General features: G+C 36.8%; 1 protein-coding gene across 1 annotated transcript in view; it reads right to left on the bottom strand.

Annotated features, from left to right (window-relative positions):
• Positions 1-250: 250 nt before the first annotated feature.
• The window catches only part of cdc42ep4b (CDC42 effector protein (Rho GTPase binding) 4b), a 43,356-nt gene continuing 18,858 nt past the window's right edge, over positions 251-24,748 (bottom strand). The window contains exon 2 of the mRNA XM_073828217.1: positions 251-4,041. Coding sequence (XP_073684318.1) covers positions 2,856-3,848 — 993 coding nt within the window. The 5' untranslated portion in view covers positions 3,849-4,041 and the 3' untranslated portion in view covers positions 251-2,855. The remainder of the gene's footprint in view (positions 4,042-24,748) is intronic.

Below are 24,748 nucleotides of genomic sequence, written 5' to 3'. Positions count from 1 at the left end.
TAACTAGGGAATTTAATCAGTCGGATCTGTTCCATCAGCACAAATGGCACAGCGCAAAGGCACATTTCCATGAGTCAACACACTGAATAGCTGTGATACAGTAGTTTTTGGCCTGAGGACGGTTATTACGTATGCAAATCTACAACAGTGGAGAACTACAACGTGAACAAACTTGCTCAGGCATTTCGTTTCACTCTTAAATGATTCGCATTGACAGTCATGAACACAAGAACAAATTACGGCCCTCTGGTGAAGTTTATCAGCTTTTCCTTTTATTCAAAAATATAACTGTTATTTTGCAAGGGAAAAGTGAGGCAGGTCATTATATATATTATTTCAGTACAGAATGGTACAGATATTAAGTGATGAAAAAGACAGTTAAAGAATACTTGGGAAATTAAAGAGATGGTTTTATATTATACTTTAGTGTTTTGTCAACCATTTTCTGTAGCAACTGTAGGAAGTTGTGGTGTGCATATAGTAATCAAGCAAAGAGACAGTAGAAACCTCTGCCATTGTATATAGACGGTATAGCATAGACAAATATTAATGGCCTGAAAGACTACTCAACAACTGTAGAGGGAGCCCTGCTGCTGTCAAAACCTGTTATAGTCCAGCATTCCAGCTCACTTTCAGTCTCACAAATCCAGTTTCGGACATCTGGTCTTCTTCAAAACGCTTTTCATGCAGTGTGATATCTCCACGACCACTTCCTTAACCCATAAAATGAACAAAAATTGGGTAACAAAAGAGAGGACATTGGCACATTTGATTATCCTCAATCTGTGCTTGCAGACAAAACGGCACAATGCAGCATTTTAATCAGATATAAGGCAACACCCCTCGTACCCCATTAACACAGCCCTATTCCAAGACATCCCACACCCTAAACATCAGCATTACAGCATTACTCTTATAAATCGTACCTTACTAGTTCCTCTGTACAGACATGCTGATTTCACAAACCAACCAAAACACTCTGACAGGTGAGCAAGCAAATAATGCAGCTGTAGATTTGGAGGAGCTGAGAGAAAGCCTAACTGAGCTCACAAAGTGAAGGTAAAAGGCCACAGAGATCTGTACAAATAGTACCACAGAAACCGAGTGTTTCCGAAAATAACCAATTCTACAAAATGGTGCTCTTCTCAGTTCCTAGTGTGCTTATAATAAATGTCAGATTACAGGGCCAGCACTGTTGACTAAACAATAGCATCAATCAAAAAAACTCAAATATACAGTAAAGGAATAACTGAACATGATGTACATATATCAAGAGTGGAACGCTTTTAAATCATCTTCCCAAAACTTAGGAAGAAGAAAAAAAAAAAATCTCAATTTCCCAAAGTGCACAACGAACAGTTAATACTTCCTTGGCTACCAGGACATTAATAGACGATAATAATTTTATGTTTTTTATTAGTGGTAAACCAGAGCCTATAATAGTGTTAAGCATCTTGCCAGTATTTGGGTCAATTTGCCAACTGTTAGCATAGTTTGTGAAAGTCTCACAATCGAGACTTATATGTGAAGTGTGGCACCAAATTACTAGAATTTCAAAAATAACGTTATTACCAGATCTGCCATTGGTCAAACAAAAGTGTAGCCCCGCCTCCAAACTCACACGATTGGTTATGGAATTGCAATCTATGTAAAGTTTTCATTTTGAGATTCCATTTTAGAGCTGCTGATGGTGCAGAAATGACACACTTCACATTTTCAAGAACAATTAGTGGAAACTTTACATAACTGCAACAAAATTGCGAGGTGAATCGAGTTTTAATAAAGTACTTTTTGACTATAACTGACGCAAAATGCATGGCACTAACTCGCAGAGTGGCTATACAAGTTACAGTCTCATCACAGGGTGTTGATCTCTCTTCAAACCTAAATACAGAAACACAAAGAGCTATAAGAGTCATTCAGAGACGAAAACCCTCCAGAGCCACTTCTGCTGATGAGCACAGTTTGAAGTTCGAGGCACTATGCTAGACCCTGAATAAGAGAGCTACGCTCTTCATCTCTGAGCCTATACAATGATAATCAAATAACACACTCCTCAGCTCTCTTGACATCAATCCTCATTCGTCAAGTCGTCATTGGTTCCACTTGGACTGATTCTACACCACTGCTTTCGGTTTCTGCATCCCATCAATCTGAATTCTCCACAATTGAGAATTTCATGTGACCTGACAGGAAATCCTCTTAAACACTCTCGGACACATGACAAAGTCCAGATCTACTATATAAACAACTCCCGATGGCAAAAAGGGAACATATGCCAGACGTAAAAAGCGTTAAAGAGTTTATGGTATTCCAATCATCACTTCATTATAACGGTTTTGTACACAAGGCAAAATGTAGGATATAACTTAAAGATGGAATCAAAGCTGTAAAACATAGGAAACTTAAGACTTGTTGGCGTTAAAGGCACAAGCAAGAGTACTGCGTTGATCATGGGAGAATGTGAGACTTGGTTCCACACAAACCTCCTGTATTGGCATTCCAAGTGGTCAACACTGGAATTCATTAATGATACTCACGAGACTGCAATTACCATTGGAAATGGAATTCCCTCGCCTCGGCATAGGCAAACATGCAAGCACATTCCTCTCACAGCTGTGGTGGCTCTGGTGAAAGTCACTAGTAATAGAGGGCTTGTATACCTGAACTAGAAAATGTAGTGAAAAAGCATCATCAAGGGCTAAAACGTATGTTTTCCCTTTCATCTCCATTATAAAATCAATCCTCCAAGTCCAAGTCAATGTGCGAGCTTTACATCCATCAATCGAAGACAACCCACCTCCACCACTTCTTTTAGTCTTTGCAAAGACTGTTCTGACACCTTACGGTTCACTTCACACCCTGATCTCTTCGTCATCATCATCATCCATGTAGGAGAAGTCCCTTTCATCTTGAACTCGAGGTGAGGTGTACTTGATGTTGTTCAAGTTTCCCTCGTAGATCTGATTGTAGGGTTTTTCATCCAGCACGGTGGACCCTGAACTGGAGAGGGAACAGCTGTCTAGGTGTTGATGGTTTCTGGTTTGGAGCTCTGGAGTGTAAGGGTTAGTGGCTGGCCTTTGGCGTGGGGGCCGGATTGGAGGAAGAGGGTCTTCTTCTTCAACCTCGTTGGGAGGGCTCTGAGGCGGTGAGCCACGTCCCTCACTACTCTTCCCCTCTTCGAATCCAAGATCATCATCCTCGAAGCCCTTCTTTTCCATCACACTCAGGATGTCGCCCAGCATGGAGGGACCAAGATCGATGTGGAAGGACATGATGGATTCGGCATGTTTCATGCCTCCGGTGTAAGGCACAGACGGACGCAAGTCAGTAAGCTCACCGAAATTCTTCTCGTCCAGCTCCAAGTCGGAAACAGTGGGCGCCGTGGCTCCATTAACCGGCTTTACTTGGTCTTCTGGAAGTTTCTTTAGAGGGCTTGAGGACACGCTTTTGGGAAGATGCATTCCAGTACCTCGTCCCGCATCATCGTCATTTAAATACGGCAGCGAGATTGCGTTTTTAACATAACTTGGCGAACCTCCAGGAGGCGCCAGTTTGGATTTGTCAGGCTTGTCGCGACTGGCCGACTGGGAGCGTTTGCTGCTTCGGAAGGTACGGGAAAGCAGGCTCTGTTTAGGTGAGCTCTGCTGTACCTCCGGTTCCTTTGGTGGCTCCCCTGAGCGGGTGCTAAGAAAGGAGGTGTCTCCGAACGCGTCACCTCCTCGACCCACGTGCATAGTGTGACGGAAGTCTCCCAGAGGTGCGCTGATCATCTCCGCAGTCAGGTCAGAACGAGAGCGCCGCTTCGACTGGGAGGACGAGGACACGAGCTGCTTCAGAATAGGCATGATGGCTTCTCAAATATGGTCCGCAGAAAAGTCAAATCACCAAAGTCTTTTTGCTAAGAGATGGGTCACTCTTTCCTCTGATGGTGTAGATCCAGGACAGTGGTCAGGAGGAAAATTCTTCTAAGAGTCCAGGACACATGGCCATTTTTATCCTTAAAGTATAGTGTCCAGCTTTCAACATCTGCAAACTGACCTATGACAGAAGAGAAAAGACATAAATGTCATTTTAATTTTACAAGGCTGAGATTTTATTACTGAATCTGAGACAGATTTAATTTTAGGACTTGAGTTCACCGGTATAATTTAATTGTACATGATTCTTGGAATTTAGGACCACGCTAATGACATCATGTATTAAATGTGTGTCCCATTTTGTTTGAAAGGATTAATTGAAATGGAAACTTGGCTTTGAGAAAGAAAAAGGGGGAAAACTCATGAAGAATTTCACCACTAAAGCTACTTGAAGTATTACATAACACAAAAAAGGGAGAGGTGTAAGAGGTCAGAAAAGAAATTCCCGCGCCTTCCACAAGCCTTTTTATTGTTCTTGGAGGAAGTGCGGTCATGAAAGGCTGACACGTTGCATGAGTGTTGATTTACAGAGCTCCTGTTACTGAAGGATTTACTTTAGCATAGTGGTCACCATGCCATCGCATTAACCAAAGTGTACACTTTCAACTCTTCTGTTTCCTCAATAATAAAGCTGGAATTAAACCACACAAACTGCACACCAAGTTCTAGACCCTAATTATTACAGACTTCTATTAACATGTTAACATTAGTACTGGCTTAAGACATCAGTGTTCTAAAAATGATCTTCTCTTCAACTTGTGAGTAAATACGGTTCCTTTCAGTCAGTCACGTTCAAGTCACGTTGGAACCGTCAATTTGCCGGTTCGTTCTGACGTGACGTCTCCATTTCCTCCTTTAGGGAACGAGGGTTACTTACGTAACCGAGACATTCCCTTTCAGTTGGTCACATTCGACGTCACGTCAGAATGAACCAACAAATTGGGATACCAAATACAGTAAATACTGTTCCCTTTCAGTCGGTTACATTCGACATCATATCAGAACGAAACAACGAAATGGGACCCCAAATACAGTAAATACCGTACCATTTCAGGGGCTGTTTACACAACTTTTTCAGCCAAAAACAGGAAACTTTATGCATTTTGCCTGTCCCAGTCAGCAACTGGGATCCCAATTCGTCCGTTCGTTCTAATTCGTCATCACATTGAAACAAACCGTTGAATTCGTCGTCACATCAAAACAACCCAACGAATTGGAATCCCAAATACAGTAAATCCTTATTATTTCTGACCGAAAGGATCCCAATTCGGCATTTCCTTCTAATTTGTTGTTTCAGTCCCTTTTAGTCAGAAATTGGGATCCCAATTCATCGGTTTGTTCCAACATGACATCTCCATTCCCTCCTTCAGGGAATGAGGATTACATACATAACCACATTCGGGAAAAAAGGAGACAAATTAGGATCCCAATTATCGTAAACTGTTCCCTTTCAGACGGTCACGTCAAAATAAACCGACAAATTGGGACCTGACGTGATGTCGAATGTGGCCGACTAAAAGGGAATAAGGGTGACATACACAACCAAGATGTCAACAGTAATTGACATCTTGGTTGGACAGTAACTGCAATTGTAATTTAGTTAAAAAAAACAATGTTATTTTTTAATGAGAGCTTTACTAAAGAAAGTTTGAATGAAAGTGGCCTTGCTTCAAAAAAATAAGACAAAAGCTGTACAAATGAAAACAAATAAAAGGTTGCAATGCAGACATCGGGGTAGTAATGTGGTCCAAGGCACCAATCCAAGTCACAAATCCCCAAATCCACATTCATTTTGTGATTACATAACCATGAGCTCAGAGGATCCTGGGAGCCCAGAGCTGTAAAAGGTTGCATTTCTCCTTAAATTCAACTCCATCCAGTGGAGAATTCTCTGTAGTATGTGCCAGGGCTCTTATATCATGAGGAAATCTAGGCCTTTACTCTTTGTTGTACTCCACTGCAGCTGCCTGAGATTTTCCTTCCAGACCTAGTGCTGACAAGGTAGTTTTTCCTCCCCCCCCCCCCCCCCCCAGACTTTTTTTTTTTTCACCCTGCTTTTTGAAGACTGCTTCTTTTCATAATGTAACTAGGTATGGGGATATAAGGACTTAAAGATAAAGATTCTAGCTCCACTTAAAGGGACAGTTCACTCAAAAATTGAGGTCCTGTCATTATTTATTGCAAACAGTTGTAGTAAGACCATTGTTCATCTTCAGAACACAAATTAAGATATTTTTGATGAAATCTGAGAACTTTCGGACCCTGCATAGACAGCAGGCCCAAAAAAGTAGTAAGAACATTGTTAAAATAGTCCATCAGTGGTTCAACTGTAATTGTATGAAGCTACAAGAATACTCTGTGCACAAAAAGACTTATTCAACTATTTCTTTTTTTTTCCACATTGTGTCCTTCCTATAAAAGTGAAACATATTGCATGTCTTGAAAGACTAATGACGGTTGTATCATCCTATTGTAATGTCACTGTAGAGGGAATAAAAAAAAAAGATGAATACAAGAGAATTCAAGAGCTCTTAATCACCGGGTTCACTGAACTTTCTGATTCCCAACTGGGCGCTGTGATTTATGGTTTAATAATCTGATTATCTGCTTCTTTACACAGGGGAGGCCTATTAGCTTTGACCGACCACCAACAGCAAACAAAAGACTTGAGACGCACCAAACAAACCAAGATCAAAGACACCGAGTTGTACAACAAATCTAATCCTAAAAAAAACAAGTCTGATTTTTCTGAAACTATGATGGAAACATATCAACAAAGTGCTTGTTGCTGTCTAGACGGTTTCACGCAATTCTCCATGTTTTCAAACATGACTTCATAGCCACCCCCGGGTTGTGTGCATGCCATCTGGATGAATGAGATCCAGGCAACAATATTCCAAAGACACGTCACCCCACCAAAACATTTGCATCTCTGACAACAAAAGCCCATTGAGCGACTGTAGCTGTGAGAGAACAGAAGAGGGTTTGATAAACGATAAGCTCTCCACTTGAGTCAAAGAACTGGGCGTCCCTGCGGAGGATTCAGCTCTGCCCGCTGGCAGGTTGACCTCATTGTTGAATCACAGCATATCTCCCCACAACCAAGCTCTTTAGATTGATATGTTGTGTGTGTTTGGAGGTAGTCACAGTAGTTCCTGAATAAAGAAATTCGATCACATAAATCAACAGGAAAGACAACTGTAAAACAGGTTAAAACAGGTCAAAGTGATGAAACAATAAATTATTTTAAAAGATTTCAACGCTGTAGTTTAAACATGGCAACTTTTTAGCAAGTAAATGGAATATTTGCTTTAAAAAAAAAATCACATTTGAGGTATGACCATATGCGGTTTACTTTGTTGTAGAACAAAATGGTAAAGTCTCTTCAAGTAGTAATAACCCCAGACTTCATTTTTTCTAAAAAAAAATTGAAAACCGCAAGGACAATTCCCAAGGGAACCCATGCAAAATTAGTCTTCCGGACTGGGTACTGAAAATTGATGTCATAAATCACAACTGAACAGCTCTATTGCGCCAATGGAAGGAAAATCCCTAATTATTGACTTGTTTATATGGCTCAGGGGGCATGATTAATTGCAATATGTCCAATTGGTTTGCTATAAAAATGTTATATGCGATTAATTCAGTTTGTTCTATTATTCAAGTATTTTAACCAATTAAAAAATTAAATTAAATTAAATGAGGAAAATACCATTCAAAACTGAACTGCCAAGTACAAACAAACAAAACAAAATCTGCATACAACATAAACCTAAAAATATAAAGGCAACCTTGACTTATAAAGTCTTGACCTAAAAAACTAACAATAATTAAATAAAAAAAAATTAATTAAATATGACCATATTATTTCATGTTAATTCATACATCATAAAAATGGGAAGGGAAGCCAAGCGACAAAAATGCACTTTCTGAAATATTATTATTGTAATAATAATAGCCACTTTAATTCATCATTTTATACATATTTATCTTGTTTTGCCAAACATCACAGATTGAATAACCAATCATTGCAAAAAAAAAAAAATCTTTTGCAATTTTTCTGCAATTTTTACCTAGTCTTAACATTAAAAAATAAATAAATACAAATAAAAAATAAAAATAAAATATGTATCAAGCGACATCATGGGAATTGGAAGCTAAGTAACAAAAATACATTTTCTGAAATATTATTATTGTAATTTTGTAACAAAAAAAAAAAAATAATTAGTAAAATATACCATTTAAAACTAAACTGCCAAGACAAAACTTTCAAAAAAATCTGCATACAATGCAAATATATAGGCTACCTTGACTTATATAAATTAACAATTTTTACCTAAAGTCTTAACCTAAAAAAAAATAAATAAAATAAAATAAAATAAAATTGTCCATATTATTTGACATCATGGGAATTGGAAGCTAAGTAACAAAAACACATTTTATCATGTATTTTTTTTAAATGCAATATTAATATTGTAATAACAATAATAATAATAATAATAATTATTATTATTATTATAGCAAATTTAATTCATTATTTTATACATATTTACCTTGTATTGTCAACCATTACAGACTGAACAACCAATCATTGTAATAAATAAATGAATAAAGACTAAACTTTTAACAAAATCTGCATACAATGCAAATCTACAAATATATAGGCTACCTTGACTTATACATTATTAATTTTTACCTAAAGTCTTAACCTAAAAAAAAAAAAAAATAATATGTCCATATTATTTGACATCATGGAAATTGAAAGCTAAATGACAAAAACACATTTTTTTCACTGTAATAATAATAATAATAATAATGATATAAATGATAGCCATTTATTATTTTATACACATTTACCTTGTATTGTCAAACATCACAAACTGAATAACCAATCATCATAAAAATACAGAGTGTCTTAGGTCCTGTCCATGCTTGTTTCCAGCAATCACAGCATCGAAACGCTTCATTAACGGCTCGACTCGGGGGATTTCAGAGCGTGTCATTTGTGTTCAGCATCATTACACATCAGTACAAAATCCTAACAGCTCCTGAAAGACAACACACCAGCTAAAGGCCTCTCTCCCCCTCTGGACATGTGTGTACATATCAGAGCTCACTGGAGACCCACAACTTCACAGCTGCCCGGACCCTCGCGATCAAACTCAGTGAGGGTCTAAGCACACATCTGCAGGGCCTCGTTTCACAGGCTCCAAATCGGGATACCGGGAGACCCGCTTCTGTCTCGTCAACATTCCTAAGCGTGAAGCACGCAAACACTCTCACAAGAAAAAATATATTAGTCTTGTCTGGCAGGAGGCCCTTATGGCAATGATGGCAGAAAAACAAGGGCTGGATTGTGGGTGAAATATTTCAGGGTACGAGTATGAATGTGGCCATCAAACCCACAGCTATATTTATATAATGCACTTTTATGCACAACGAGAGATGAGAACCAAGGAAAATAAAGCAGCCATGTTATAAAAGACTCGAGTTTTTACCACAAACATCATTCATCTTTCAGTGGAACTCATGATGATGAACTCATGGTGTCACTCTTGCGTAAAGTGTAATCTCATGTAAAACACATGGAATGAAGTCACCAGATGAGACGGTGCACTGAATGAATCACCAGCTGTCACTTAATGTTACCGTACTTTTTTTTATAGATCCCTTTTAATCTTTTAAGAGTGATCATTACTTATTAAACATGGTACTACTGTGCTCTGGAAAACATCATTATTCTTCCATCACAACAGAAGCTCTCTGTTATTTTGGTACAATACTCTGGACCCCAATAGCATGCTTTATTTTAGCAAAAATATGAATGACTATGACATTACATAGACATTATATAAGACTATAGTCATGCAGAGAAATCCAGTGAAATCAAGCTAGTCAGTGATGACTCTATTCACATTACAGCATGACCTTGAGTTATTTTTTTTTTAAACGGTTGATTATTTTTTATTAACATATTAAAAGTTACATCTGTTTTAGGTGTGCTGCCAATAAAGTAATAAAATACGCAATTAAGAAAATAAATAAAGTAAATAATTGTCAACAAATAAAATTTATTAAAAAATAAGTAAATAAAACCAATACATTAATATATATATATATATATATATATATATATATATATATATATAATAAATAAATAAAATGGGGTGTGCAAAAGAATAAATATACAAAATAAAGCAAACAAAAAATAAATAAGAAACTAATTAAAAATAATTTGCCATTTGGTTTAACTTTTAAATAAAAAAATCAATTATTATCAATAATGTATGCATGTATTTTATTTTATTTCTTTATTTAGCTTGTACATTGAGAGGGATTTGCTACTTGAATAAGGAACTCTAGAATTAATCTTTATAACAAAAACTTTGCAGTTTTGTAGTGAAGACTAAGAAATCCGTTTTTTTCCCCCAAATTACTTTTATTTTTTTCCAAATTATGTTTTTTTTCTAGACTTCTAGACTGTTTTAATAGTTAAATTAAAAAATATTACATCAAAAAACATTTCTAAATAATTAAAATCATGAAACGCATACAATGTAACAATTTGGTCGCAATTTAATAGCAATGTTTTTTTTCCAAATTAATTTTTATTTTTTCCAAATTGTTTTTTTCTAGACTGTTTTAATAATTAAATTGAAAATATTAAATCAAAAAACATTTCTAAATAATTAAAATGATGAAACGCATACAATTTAACAATTTATTAGCTATTTAATAGCAATTTATTAAAAGGCCCTATGAAATACGTTTTACTTTAAATTCAGTTTGATCACACTCTCTGTTTTCTATTCATTTTCAGAATTCCATTTACAATTTAATCATTAAATTGTAATGATCTAAACTTCCCTAATTATTTATTTTATAAAAGTTGTTATGCAATTACATTTTTTCTAGTAAATAAATTCTGGTAAATAATTTCTCTGGTAAATATTTCTTGAATTATATTTTAAGAATAATTTTATCATTAGTAGTACTATCATTACGTAATATATTTCTGTCACAGTTTCTTCATTCTTATGACGATAGTTTTTCTCAAAAGGAATGTTAAATGCTCATGAAGTGCAGTGTACTCAGTCATATATTGAGGCGGCAGAGTCTGAAAACACTGCAAGCTTCACGCGCACTTCAGTATGCGTGCAGTAAACAAAACCGCACATCTGCGCCATTCATTTACACAGAGACTCGCAGAACATGCAGGCGTCATATTTATATAGTCTTGTGGCCTAATATTCACAGACACTGGTGCATAGCAAAATTTGTTTTACTTTTGACTAGGGCTGGGCGATACATCGATTTTATCGATTAACTCGAATGTGTAGTTTACATCGATTTGTTTGAATAAAAATGGTTTTCTCTTTAATATCAGCCAACGCTCCTCTCTGGGCTCCAGCAGTTCCGAATGGGCTCAGCCCTCCCCCCGCGCATTTACCATATTAGAAATACATTAATATATATATATTTGTATTCAGAAAGGCACGGAAGACAAATAACGCGAGCCACTAAAGGGATATGATTAGCTTCTTGCTAGCAAGTTAGCCGACCCGATCAGCATATTTGTGTTTGCGCTTAAGGGAGCTTCAAAGGTTTTTATGTGTTTTTGCAACGTAGAGTAATGTATCACTGACATATCTCACGAATCATAAAGAAAGTGTAGAGAGAGTGTAAATAAGAGATTGATTGTACAGTATAACAAGCGTCATTGATTATAATAGAGCTTTGTGATATTGCGAACCAAGATGAGTGACAGCTTTTAATATTTTTTCATGGGAGTTTGTAAATTAGATATTGAGCAGTTAAATAAACAAGAAGTTATTATTAAGTGACTTACATTGTCTGACTATAACAATATTGCCTGATTTTGCTCTATTTTGTCGTCAAAAGTAGTCTGAAACAAGTCACATCTGAGCCGCTGCGCATCTCCACTCAAACACAGCGGTGTTTCGTGTATGAATGAACGTGCGAAAAATATTGTGGAAAAGCTGGGGTTTCTTTACATGCTGAAAGTAGTAGGGGGTAAAAAAATCGATTTAAATCATGAATCGTTTTTTTTGTGAATAAATCAGGGATTTTATTTTTTGCCCATATCGCCCAGCCCTACTTTTGATTTATTCTTCCCAAATTTGGCAAATTCTGGGAAAATTCATTTTGTGTTATACAGTAAATTCCTTCTTTATGACTGGATTCTGTGATTCAGTCCACATTTGCGGTCTGTGATTCACTGAGATCTAGGGCAGCAGGATTGAGACACAGACACCATTTGATTAATGTCCGGACAACACATTATCCCTTTAAGGATCTTTGCTCTTGGAGAGGTTGCTGGTGTCAGCTGTAAAACACTGATGATTCCTGTCTGTCTGGCAGAATGTGTCCCATATTTAATACTTAACAGCAGTCAAGCCAGCCATTTAATATCAATACAGCTGATTTGACTGCTGCTGAGTCTTCCTAATGATCCACACAACAGTGTGATATTCCTGACACATCATTCATTCTGAGTGCTGCTGCTATCTGCCATAAAATAATTAAATTGTGATATATTTTATCTGTATGCAGATGTAAAATATTTAAGTGTTTTTTTTTTTGTTTTTTTTTTTGCCACTCAGTGGTTGGTTAGTGACCTATTGCAGTAAACACGGTCCTTTTCACATGTTGGTGTGTGTATACAAACACCTGTTCTTTACGCCTCAAACATGCATGTAAACGCATTACGTCAAATCTAGATTCTCATGTTGTTTTTTTCTTCTTCTTGGTACTAGCTAAAACAAAGTTAAAAAGCAAAATGTGGAACAAAAATTATTTAGGGGATGTCCCAAAATGGAAAAACGGACCATAAAGAAAACACACTATAGAATTCCATTATATCACAATGGAGCAGTGTTAAAAAAAAAAAAAAACAAGGTAGTACTATGCGAACTAGGGTTGGGCCTGTTGACCCAGCATCATTGGTATATCGTTGCATAATTATACTGTATATGTGACCCTGGACCATAAAAAGGGTTAATTTTTTGAAATTGAGATGTATAAATTATCTGAAATCTGAATAAATACGCTTTCCATTGATGTATGGTTGTTAGGATAGGACAATATTTGGCTGAGATACAACTATTTGAAAATCTGAAATCTAAGGGTTCAAAAAAAAAAAAATCTAAATAGCGAGAAAACCGCCTTTAAAGTGGTCCAACTTAAGTTCTTAGCAATGCACATTACTACTCAAATTATGTTTTGATAAACTAAGGTAGAAAATTTACTGAATATCTTCATGGAACATGATCTTTACTTAATATCCTAAAGATTTTTGTCATTAAAAAAAAAAAAAAAAAAAATCAATAATTTTGCTCAAATACAAATACAATGTATTTTTTTTTACATCTTAAGGTTTTGTGGTCTAGGGTCACATATAAACTGTGTGCTTCAGGCAGCTGCTATTAATATGTGGGACACTGAAATCGCTTTTGAATGCACAGTCACTTTTTACATTCACTTTTCAAGATTTGCATTCACACGTACTGTGTATACTACAGAAGAGTGTTGCCAAGTCCGTTGTCGTGACATTGGGCTACTTTAACACTGTTACCGCAGGTTGTTTTTTTTATGTCTGCAGGTTGAAGTGACCCCATAACGTTATATTTAGCTAGTTTTGGGCTAGTTTTGAGTTGTAATTTGGGCAGGTTTTGTTGTAAAAACTTGGCAACCCTGCTACAGGGCAACAGTATTTACTAGGGCTGGGAATATTAATCGATGCATCACAAATCTAGAAATTGTTCTGCATTGCTTCCGAATGCATCACGATTTTCTCTCAAATCAATTCTGAGCTTAGCTTTTAACAGCAGACAGCAGTGAGCACTGCATGCTTTAAAAACAGCCGTACCCACAAATCCAATTCCTTACACACTTGATCTTAACATCACCATTCCTAAAGTTCAAAAAGGTTCAAACGAATTACCAGGGTGTTTACAGTGAGTTTGCGTCATAAAAGCATTCTGAGACTCTAAATGCACAAGCACTCTTCTTCATGAGCATTTGAGTGTGTGGTTAAAAACTAGATTAGTGCGCCATCTGCCATTGAAAACAAAGCTCAGAATCGATTCCAGAGGGAATCGCAAAGCATTCGGAATTGATTCATGAATCGCGACGCATCGATTTATTGTTGCAGCCCTAGTACTTACCACACATTTGACAGGATTAGATGTTTGTCAGTGGTGCTCAGGATCTGCGTATCATTCGCCATCGTTCCGGCAGTCATTTCTCCTTACTCTGTTTATGTGCTAAGTAAAATTTGATGTACTTTAAGTAACCGGCTACCACTAGCCATGTCCCTTTAGTGGCTCCGTAGAACACATTATTCGTTTTCCGTGCATTTCCGAATACACATTCACACTTTGGATGTATAATTAACTTAATAATTAATGAAATAATTAACCAAAATCTCCCTTCCTGTAGAAAAATATAGTTCTTGAGAATCTTGACATAAGGTTAAATGTTGGCCTCTATAGACGTTTTTCCTGAACACGGAAGTAAGTCCGACTCTTAACTGAAAGAATGCTTTGCATTTCCGGTCTGCATTGTTTCTAGTCAAATTAGGGTATATTCTGAGCTAATAAACTGATGTTAAACCTATTAAAATGTTTTTAAAAAGCACATGGCTCCATAGCGCCATCACTTGGCAATGTCGCAATGACCGTCATTTGTCAGTGCCTCACCTTAATGAGTGTGTAGATGACACGAAGCAGCTGACGTTAGCTACATTAAAAACAGATGGACGCTATTTGAATGGGTTCCTATGGAAACCGGAACAGAAAAGCATTCAATCTGACGTTAGAATTCGTAATGGCTGCGCTCATCGTTTACTCAGGAAAAAGGTTTATAATAGTGATCCTTAAAAGTGAGGTAATTTTCATTCAAACTAGGAACTGCTTGAAAGCATAAAAGAGCTGTGTGGTTTTCAGATGTTATTATTGACTACAGTTACAACCTGTTTTTCCTGTTAACCCTCCACAGGCCTGAGGCCTCATATAGACACAGATATAAAGTGGTAAATAAACATGGAAATGCACATGTGACATGAGAAAGACACAAAGACTGCCACCAAATCAACCAATAAAATCTCCTTTCACAGCCATACAAATCGCACAAAAACGTGATAAACGAAAATGTGTGCATATTCATTTGCTCCAACAAGAGAGACACTTGAGCACCTGTGTTGATACAAACACAGTAAGCAAGTGAGCGTGAGCTAAAGAGACTAATGCTTCTAGCTAAGTGCTAATGCATGAAAAAATACATTTTGAAGACTGTTCTGGTTGCTGTGTGCTACGCAATTACAATGAACCTCAACTGGGGCTTCTGAGGATCCAAAAAAAAAAAAAAAAAACACAAAGCAGCAAAAAACAGTGCACAAAACTAGTGTTTACAAATCGGAAAAGGGTGGATTTCGGGATCAGATTTTAATCTGTTCTTCACAGAAAGCTATTGTATTGCTTCAGAAGACAGTGGGAACATATCAATCTATCGCCAAAATGTATGAACTACTTTTATGGTGCTTTTTTTTTTTAAGTTTAAAAGAACAAGTCCTTATGTATTTACATTACACTACCAGCAGTGTTGTTTTTGACAACCATCTTAGATTTAGTCTTAGTCTTAGTCTTTTGGACTAAAATGCTTCTTAGTTTTAGTCAAATTTTAGTCACTTCTATATGTGATAGTTTTAGTCCAATTTTAGTCGACGAAAAGTCAAAAAGGTTTTAGTCTAGTTTTAGTCGACGAAAAGTCAAAAAGGTTTTAGTCTAGTTTTAGTCAAAAAAAGGGAAAAAAGTAGTCTTTTAACAAATTAATGTAGGTCAGTAAGTATTTTGCTGTTGGGTAGTGTCACTTATAAGTTCTGAAAATAGCAGATCTATAGTTCAACACAATGTGAGCTTCCGGATCGACTATTTTCACCAATAATTACAATAATGAAGGAATGTTTTAGAACATAAAAGACAAACAAGGATAGAATGCTAAAACGGCTTGCCATACTAGTATAGCAAAGAGTATTTACTGCTAAAACGGCTTGCCATAGTGTCAGATACTTTTTAAGTTTTAATTGGCATGCACAATAAGCGGAAATGTCATGCATTTTAAACGTCTGACGGACCACCCACTAACATTTGTCTATTCTCGTCTCGTCAACGAAAACTCACACACGTCTCGTCATGTTTTAGTCATCAACGAGCCATTTTTATCTCGTCATCGTCTCGTTATCGTCATGAAAAAAAAGTGGCGTCAACGAAATGATTTCGTCATCGTCATCGTTGACGAAAACAACACTGACTACCAGTCAAAAGTGTTTGGACAGTAAGTTTTTTAATGTTTTTTAAAGAAGTGTCTTCTGCTCACCAAGCCTGCATTTATTTCAGCCAAAATACAGCAAAAGCAGTAATGTTGTGAAATATTTTTACTTTAAAAAAAAAAACTGCTTTCTATTTGAATATATTTTAAATTGTAATTTATTCCTGTGATCAAAGCTACATTTTTTTCCTTTTTCCTTTTCCTTCAGAAATCATTCTAACATGCTGATTAGCTGCTTAAGAAACATTTTTTATTGTTATCAATATTTTAAAAAATTCAGTACATTTTTTCAGGATTATTTGATGAATAGAATGATCAAAAGTGATGATAAAGACATTTATAATGTTACAAACGATTTCTATTTCAGATAAATGCTGTTCTTCTGAACTTTCTATTCATCAAAGAAACCTGAAAAAAATAATAACATAACATAATAATAATAAATGTTTGAGAAGTAAATCTGAATATTAGAATGATTTCTGAAGGATCATATGACACTGAAGACTGGAGTAATGATGCTAAAAATTCAGCTTTCAAATCAAAGGAATAAATTACATTTGAAAATATATTCAAATAGAAAACAGTTATTTTAAATAGTAAAAATATTTTAAAATTAGACTGTTTTTGCTGTACTTTAGATCAAATAAATGCAGGCTTGGTGAGCTGAAGAGACTTAAAAAAAATAATAAATAAAAATGAAAAAATCTTACTGTTCAAAAACTTTTGACTGGTAGTGTATACTGAAAGGAATGACCAGGATATTATTTAAAAAGTCACTTTTTGTGCTCAAACTGAAGGTTTGAAGTGACCTGGGAGGAAATAAATGATGACGGTGTTTTTATCGTTTTTGTTAAACCATTATAGTTCCATTAACAGATTATAAGTCCATCAACAAGCTGAAGGACAAAGAAACACACACACTCAAAACAACTCTGAGTTCAACCACAGTGCAGAGTAACACTATCACCTCCCAGTCTAGTTTCTAAAAGTTTTCTCTTGGCTTGGCCAAGGCAGGATATTATGCGTTAGCTTCGTCCGCATTCAGCAGCCAGCGGGGTAAACAGATATACAGTGTGTGTTTGTGCTTTGAGTTCCTCTGCCAAACATGCTGAAACTAACCACAGGATTACACACTAGAAGGCAAAGAAAACAGTAAAAAACTGTGTTTAAACTAGCGAGGCCTCATATGCCACACACAAACACACCTTTAAGTCTTTCAAACATTCAGTCTGACTTATATTCCTTTAAAAGCTTTACCTTTTCCTTAAGGCAACTATTAAGGTTTACGTTTTACTTTGTCAGTCACTTTTCTGCAAGGTGAAGGTTGGAGCTCTGTAATCACGGCGTATAAACAGACAGAACGTGCCCTACTAATCAAGTAGATGATTAACTTTCCACATCCTTTCCACTCCACATTCCTGCCGTCTTCCTCTGCCAACGGCCCATGGGTTCAGATTCAGCCAACTATCCTTTCACAGCTGTGCAATTCTGCATACAAACAGAAAACTTCAAACCCAGGCTAGTAGAGAGTAGAGAGCAAATAAGAATCGATTCTGAAAATGCAAACGTCATTATCTGGTTTGAACCACTAAGACTGCTTGGAATTTCGGCCGGTAACCTTTACCAAACAGCGCAGATGAGAATGAGATCGAGAACGAGAGAGCCAGCAGTGCTGTGCCTTCCCTGGGTGTTGCCGGCAGTCTTGGGGCCCGTGTGTCTGGGACACAAGCATGAAGAGTGTTGAAGAAAAGCAGACACACATCGGGTGGTGCCATGTTGGCAGAGGTGCTACCAACGGCGCGCCAACATTCTGGCCACAGTCCTCGTAGGGCATTCCCATCCAACATCTCATTAGACAGAGAGAAAATGAGGCCAGTGTCTCTGAACAGTTCTGACTGAGAGAGTGGGCAAGCCCTTAATTTAACAAACTGTACAGTGTTTGTGTCAAATGACCACATTAGAAAATAAGCATAAACAGTTGAGGTTGTGAGTTTATATACACCTTTCAGAATCTGCTAAATGTTAATTATTTGACCAAAATAAGAGGGATTACACAAAATGCATGTTATTTTTTATTTCGCTTTTATGTTTACATATAGTACAGAAGAGAAAATAATAGCTGAATTTATAAAAATGACCCAGTTCAAAAGCTGAATGATCCATAGCTGTTTTTTGTTGTTGTTTGAGTCCCTTGTTGATCCTAAACAGTTAAACTGCCTGCTGTTCTTCAGAAAAAGCCTTCAGGTCCCACAAATTCTTTGGTTTTTCAGCATTTTTGTGTATTTGAACCCTTTCCAACGATGACTGTATGATTTTGAGATCCATCTTTTCACAACGAGGACAACTAAGGGACTCATATGCAACTATTACAGAAGGTTTAAACGCTTACTGATGCTCCAGAAGGAGAAATTATGCATTAAGAGCGGAGGGTGTAAACTTTTGAACAGAATGAAGATCAGATTTTTCTTATTTTGCCTAAATATCTTTTTTTTTTTTTTTCAATTTAGTACTGCCTTTCAGAAGCTACATGAAGATTCTTACATGTTTTCTAGAAAACAAAATAAGTTAAATTCAAAAAGTTTCTCTTAATGCGTTGTTTTTCCTTCTGGAGCATCAGTGAGCGTTTGAACCTTTTGTAATAGTTGCATTTGAGTCCCTCAGTTGTCCTCATTGTAAAAAGTTGGATCTCAAAATCATACAGTCATTGTTGGAAAGGGTTCAAATTAGGGCTGTGCAATATGGACAAAATAATCATATTGCGATTTTTTTAATGAATATTGCGATTGCGATTTTATTTGCGATTTTGGCAACTGTTTTTGCTTTTTCAAACAAGCTACATACATGCATTCTAAATGTATTCAGTGCACAAGAAGTGCATAACAAAACATTTCACAATGAAATAACATAGTATTAAGTTCAATAAACAAAACTGTAGTAAAATCCTCTCTCCTGAATCCAAAATACTCCCCAACGACTGACGGTGAATTTCTCTTTGGCACCAAATCATTTTTATTTTGACCTGCATCCATATTTTATGTTCTTTCCTCCTGCTCGCCTATTCGGTTCTCCCGCTCAGCTTCGTCGTGCATGGAGTGAGCTCTGATTGGTTAACATATTAAAATCATGTGCACAAGGACGTATTTCTGAATAAAAATCTAAATAAATTAATAGATAAAATTGCAGCCTTATGCGGTTTAGAAATTGCATGTGCTTAAATCGCGATTTTTTTGCGATTGCGATTAATTGCACAGCCCTAGTTCAAATACACACAAATGCTGGAAAACCAAAGAATTTGTGGGACCTGAAGGATTTTTCAGAAGAAAAGCAGGCAGTTTAACCAGTTAGGACAAGTGACTCATGAACAACTATCACTAAACAAAAAAAATCACAGCTGTGAATCATCTGGTAACAACACAGCATTAAGAACCAAGTGTATGTAAACTTTTGAATGGGGTCATTTTTATAAATTCAACAATTATTTTCTCTTGTGGACTATTAGTAAACTCATTTTATGTGAAATATTTTATTCAGGTCAGTACTAAATAAAAAACAACAAGCATTTTGTACGATGCCTCTTATTTTGGTAAAATAATTAACATTTTGCAGATTCTGTACGCGTATGTAAACTTTTGACCTCAACTGTACTTTAATGTTAAAGCTGTATAAAATGCTCTTATTAATACTCAAAATGAATTTTCCAGCACAAGCTATGCCTTTGCATTTCATCTTGAAATATAATTAGCTAAAAAGCGTAACTGTAAAAAGTGGCACAGCTTACCCCACCCTCCCCAACTGTGGTCCATCATATTTCTCCACCCTGCTCAGTTTTCCACACAGCTACAATTTATGAAGCACTTTGCTCGGGTCGAACAGATAAAGAAGACATTTCTCGACTGACCTTCTCAAACAGCTTCAAATTGTGAAATGCAGACTTTGGCCAACTTCTGGTCATTCATCTCTTCTGTCTAGGTTCAAAAGTTCAAAAAAGTCTGAAAACACTTTTTCACCAATTCTGCTGTTTCTGGAAGTCTCTCTACATGATATGTGTGCCAATAAATGTGTCTACAGCATGACTCATAGACAAAGGAGGCTCAAGTTGTTTGTGTTACACATTACAGACAGCACAAAGCCCATCTTTCAAAACAATTTCCTTCACAGGTACACAAGACACCAGTCAAGCAGGATTTTTCAAGGCAGCACCCATTAAAAAAAGGTCTGTAATTTATAACTTTCTGTTTTGCTAATAGGAATTCCCCATCTGCATCAAAACATCACAAGAACTTGAGAAACCCAAACTTGCACCATTCAGTGATTATGACTGACTATTTTTGACAGAGGAGAAACCAGATTATACATTTACAGTGAAACCAGCTGAAACAATCCAGCCCACAAAACTTACGGAGAACATCAGGAGCAATTATTTTCATTTATACTTAGTCTGGCTTATATCCAAAGTCATGCTGAACCTAAAGGATTAGTTCACTTCAGGAATTAAAATTTCCTGATAATTTACTCACACCCATGTCATCCAAAATGTCCGTGTCTTTCTTTCTTCAGTCAAAAAGAAATTACGTTTTTTGAGGAAAACATTCCAGGATTTTTCTTCATATAGTGGTCTTCAATGGTTCCCAACAGGTTGAAGGCCCAAATTGCAATTTCAATGCAGCTTCGAACAGCTCTACATGATCCCAGCCGAGGAATAAGGGTCTTTTCTAGTGAAACGATCAGTTATTTTCTAAAAAAAAAATACAAATTTATATCAGGGTTCATACAGATACTGTAAAATGAAATTCCAGGACTTTCATGGACTAAGCACTACTTTTTGAATTTTCAAGGACTTCAATCAGAGATCTATAAATAAAAATAGATAAATAAAACGAAGTGGATTTGAACGGATCTGAAGATCTGCGAACCTATTCTGAAGTTCCATTCTAAATCAAATGATTTGCAATCCGCTCTCTAAAGTCCTGATCATTTCAGATCTCTGAAGTCCATAATTTCAGATCAGGACTTGAAGTGTAAATCGCGAATCATTCTTTTGCAAAAATCATTCAAATTACTTGCAATACGTGAAGTTCCAATCAAAGACAAATGATTTGAGAACCTGCTCTGAAGTCCTGATCTGAATCAAATGATTCGCGATACACAATCAGATTAGAGCGCTTTGAAACAGCGAATCATTTTGTGACGCAAAGGTTTAACTGATGCAGAGGTTCACCCATCACTATACGTGCTTTTCAAAATCATGACAAGTGATGTCAAAATTAGAAAAGACAGGCTCTTTTAATTTGATCTGGTTTTTGCTAGTGAATTGCTTAAAACTAATTAAAGTCACAAGTTTGAATCAGAGTGGTTCCAGTGTAAATGACTCACTCAATTGACTCGTTTTATGACATTAACTGAAATAAGTAAAAAAAAAAAAAAAAAGTAGGATGTTTTTTGAATTGCGTGAATTATACATGAAATTCAAAAAAAAAAAAAACTCATTTCATAGATAAATTTTGTTTCAATAATTTTTCAAGTACAGGTCATTGCACACTTTTGAGTCCAAAATTTTCGTATGCGTTTTTTTTTTGGGGGGGGGGGGGGGGTTCGTATTCGTCATCATTTCCTATCAAAATGCTTGTTAGAGATGTGAAAACACAGAAAATCGAACCTGAGCCAAACTTTTTTTATGACGGACGAAAGTTTCGGAGGCAGTGTGTAAATGTGATTGACTCAACATAAGAGTCATATTTATTTTTTAACGTTCAAACATTTCGGACTCACTGTGCAATGGCCTAACCTTTTTAGGAATGTTGCTATTTTCAAGGGTTTTTCAGGCCAAAAGTGTCAAATTCAAGTATGTCAAGCACTTTAAGCATCATGCACGAACCCGGTTACGTTCTTTTTAACCTCATGCATTACGCAATTACAACGGAAAGGTCACATTTGATGTAGGTGGAAGTACCGGCCTAGTGTTTACAAAGCGAATGTGCAAAAAAAGTCAAACACCCTACACAAAAAAAGGTTAAAACAAAGATGTCGGACGATTTTGAAGTTGGAGGAAAAAATGAGATTGAGTTTTTCGCCTAACCCTATGTATGCACTTGTCTTGAACCGAAGTACACAGACGAATAACTAACCGCACATGACCTTTCCAAGGGAGCTAGTTCAAGTCAAGCATTTGTGGTTAAAAAGTATATGATTTTAATTTTTAAAAAATTAAAAGATAAGACCCTTATTCCTCGGCTGGGATCATGTAGAGCCCTTTGAAGCTGCATTGAAGCAGCAATTTGGACCTTCAACCCCGTTGACTCCCATTGAAATCCACTATATGGAGAAAAATCCTGGAATGTTTTCCTCAAAAACCTTATTATCTTTTCAACTGAAGAAAGAAAGACATCAACATCTTGGATGAAATGGGGGTGAGTAAATTATCAAGAAATTTATTTCTGTAAGTTAACTTCTTTAAATGAAAGCTCATCTTTAATATTTTTATTACAGTCTTAAATAGTTACATAAATAATTAAAGCTGCAAGCAGCGATGAACGGGCCCTCGCACACGGGCTCACCGCCAACCGGTGGCTTTAGGAACACAGCAAATGGTGGGTAGTATGCTTTTAATACAGTAAAAATAGGAGAAATATGTCAAAGTCACTTAAATGTGCCAAATTTCCTGCTTCCAGCTGGTGGCGCTATGCCTATAACTGATTATTGGCATGTAGATGTGTTCAGGCTGGCACTTTCATCAAACATATAAAGTTTGGTGCAGATTGACCTTGGTATGTTTGAGTTAGTGAAATATATGATATATCCTGCTGCCAACAGGTGGCGCTATGATAATATCTGAATATTGGCCTTTAGGTGTCTTCAGGCCAGGACTCTTACAAAACCTGTGAAGTTTGAGGCAGATCGGACATTTTATGGCTGAGTTATAACAACTTCTATGTCCATGGCGAAACATCAAACTTTGTGACGCCGCCACGGACACGCCCTTTAACGAAAACTCAAGTTCTTCGCAATTTAACATCTCTAAGACCTCTAGATCAGACTGACTGAAGATAATGTTGATATCATTAAATCTCTAGGAGGAGTTTGCTACAAGTAATTTCCTATTGCCAACAGGTGGCGCTGTGATTATAATAGAATATTGGCCTTCAGATGTGTTCAGGCCAGGACTCTTATCGAACATGTGAAGTTTGAGGCAAATCGGACATTTTATGGCTGAGTTATAACAAGTTTTATATCCATGGCGAGACCACGAAATTTGCCAGGCCGCCACGGACACACCCTTCAACGAAAACTCAAGATCTTCACAATTTAACATCGTTAAAGCCTTTTTATTAGACTGACCGATTTTGGTGTTGATCTGATTAAATCTTTTGGAGGAGTTTGTTGCAGAGTACAGCATGACACTTCCTGGTGCCAGCAGGTGGCGCTATGAGTAAAACTGAATATGGGCATGTAGATGTCATCAGGTCAGGAGTGTTATCACACATGTGAAGTTTGGGGCAGATCGGGCATTTTATGCCTGAGTTATAGCAACTTCCTTTTTCATGGCGAAGCATCGAAATTTGCCAGGCCGCCACGGACACGCCCTCCGATGAAAACTCTAGATCTTCGCAATTTAACGTCACAAAGGGCTTTAGATTAGACTCACCAAATTTGCCGTTGATCCGAATAAATCTCTAGGAGGAGTTCGTTCAAGTATGACGCCTGAAAATGGCAAAAATTACACAAATTTTGCTAAGAAAATTAAAAATAACCGACTTCCTGTTGGGTGCCAAATTTTGCTCCAAGAGGCTTTTTTGTAGGTATTGGTGAGCTACATGTGTGTACCGATTTTCGTGCATGTACGTGAATCACAACTGAAAGCGCACACCGCGGAACGTGTAAAGGTGGCGCTATCGAGCCATTTTGCCACACCCACTTCTGCAACCCATATCAGACGTAAATTTTCGCCAGGTCTGATGTGTGTGCGAAGTTTCATGAGTTTTCGGGTATGTCTAAGCCCTCAAAAATGCGATTCATTTTGGAGAAGAATAATAATAATAATAATAATAATAATTAAAGCTGCAAGCAGCGATGAACGGGCCCTCGCACACGGGCTCACCGCCGACCGGTGGCTTTAGGAACACAGCAAATGGTGGGTAGTATGCTTTTAATACAGTAAAAATAGGAGAAATATGTCAAAGTCACTTAAATGTGCCAAATTTCCTGCTGCCAGCTGGTGGCGCTATGCCTATAACTGATTATTGGCATGTAGATGTGTTCAGGCCACCACTTTCATCAAACATATGAAGTTTGGTGCAGATTGACCTTGGTATGTTTGAGTTAGTGAAAGACATGATATATCTTGCTGCCAACAGGTGGCGCTATGATAATATCTGAATATTGGCCTTTAGGTGTCTTCAGGCCAGGACTCTTACCAAACCTGTGAAGTTTGAGGCAGATCGGACATTTTATGGCTGAGTTATAACAACTTCTATGTCCATGGC

This window comes from Garra rufa, chromosome 22 (genome assembly GCF_049309525.1).
Source record: "Garra rufa chromosome 22, GarRuf1.0, whole genome shotgun sequence".
NCBI classification, from domain to species: domain Eukaryota; kingdom Metazoa; phylum Chordata; class Actinopteri; order Cypriniformes; family Cyprinidae; genus Garra; species Garra rufa.
Note: the sequence above shows the minus strand (reverse complement) of the source record. Positions and strands in the feature narration are given on the sequence as shown.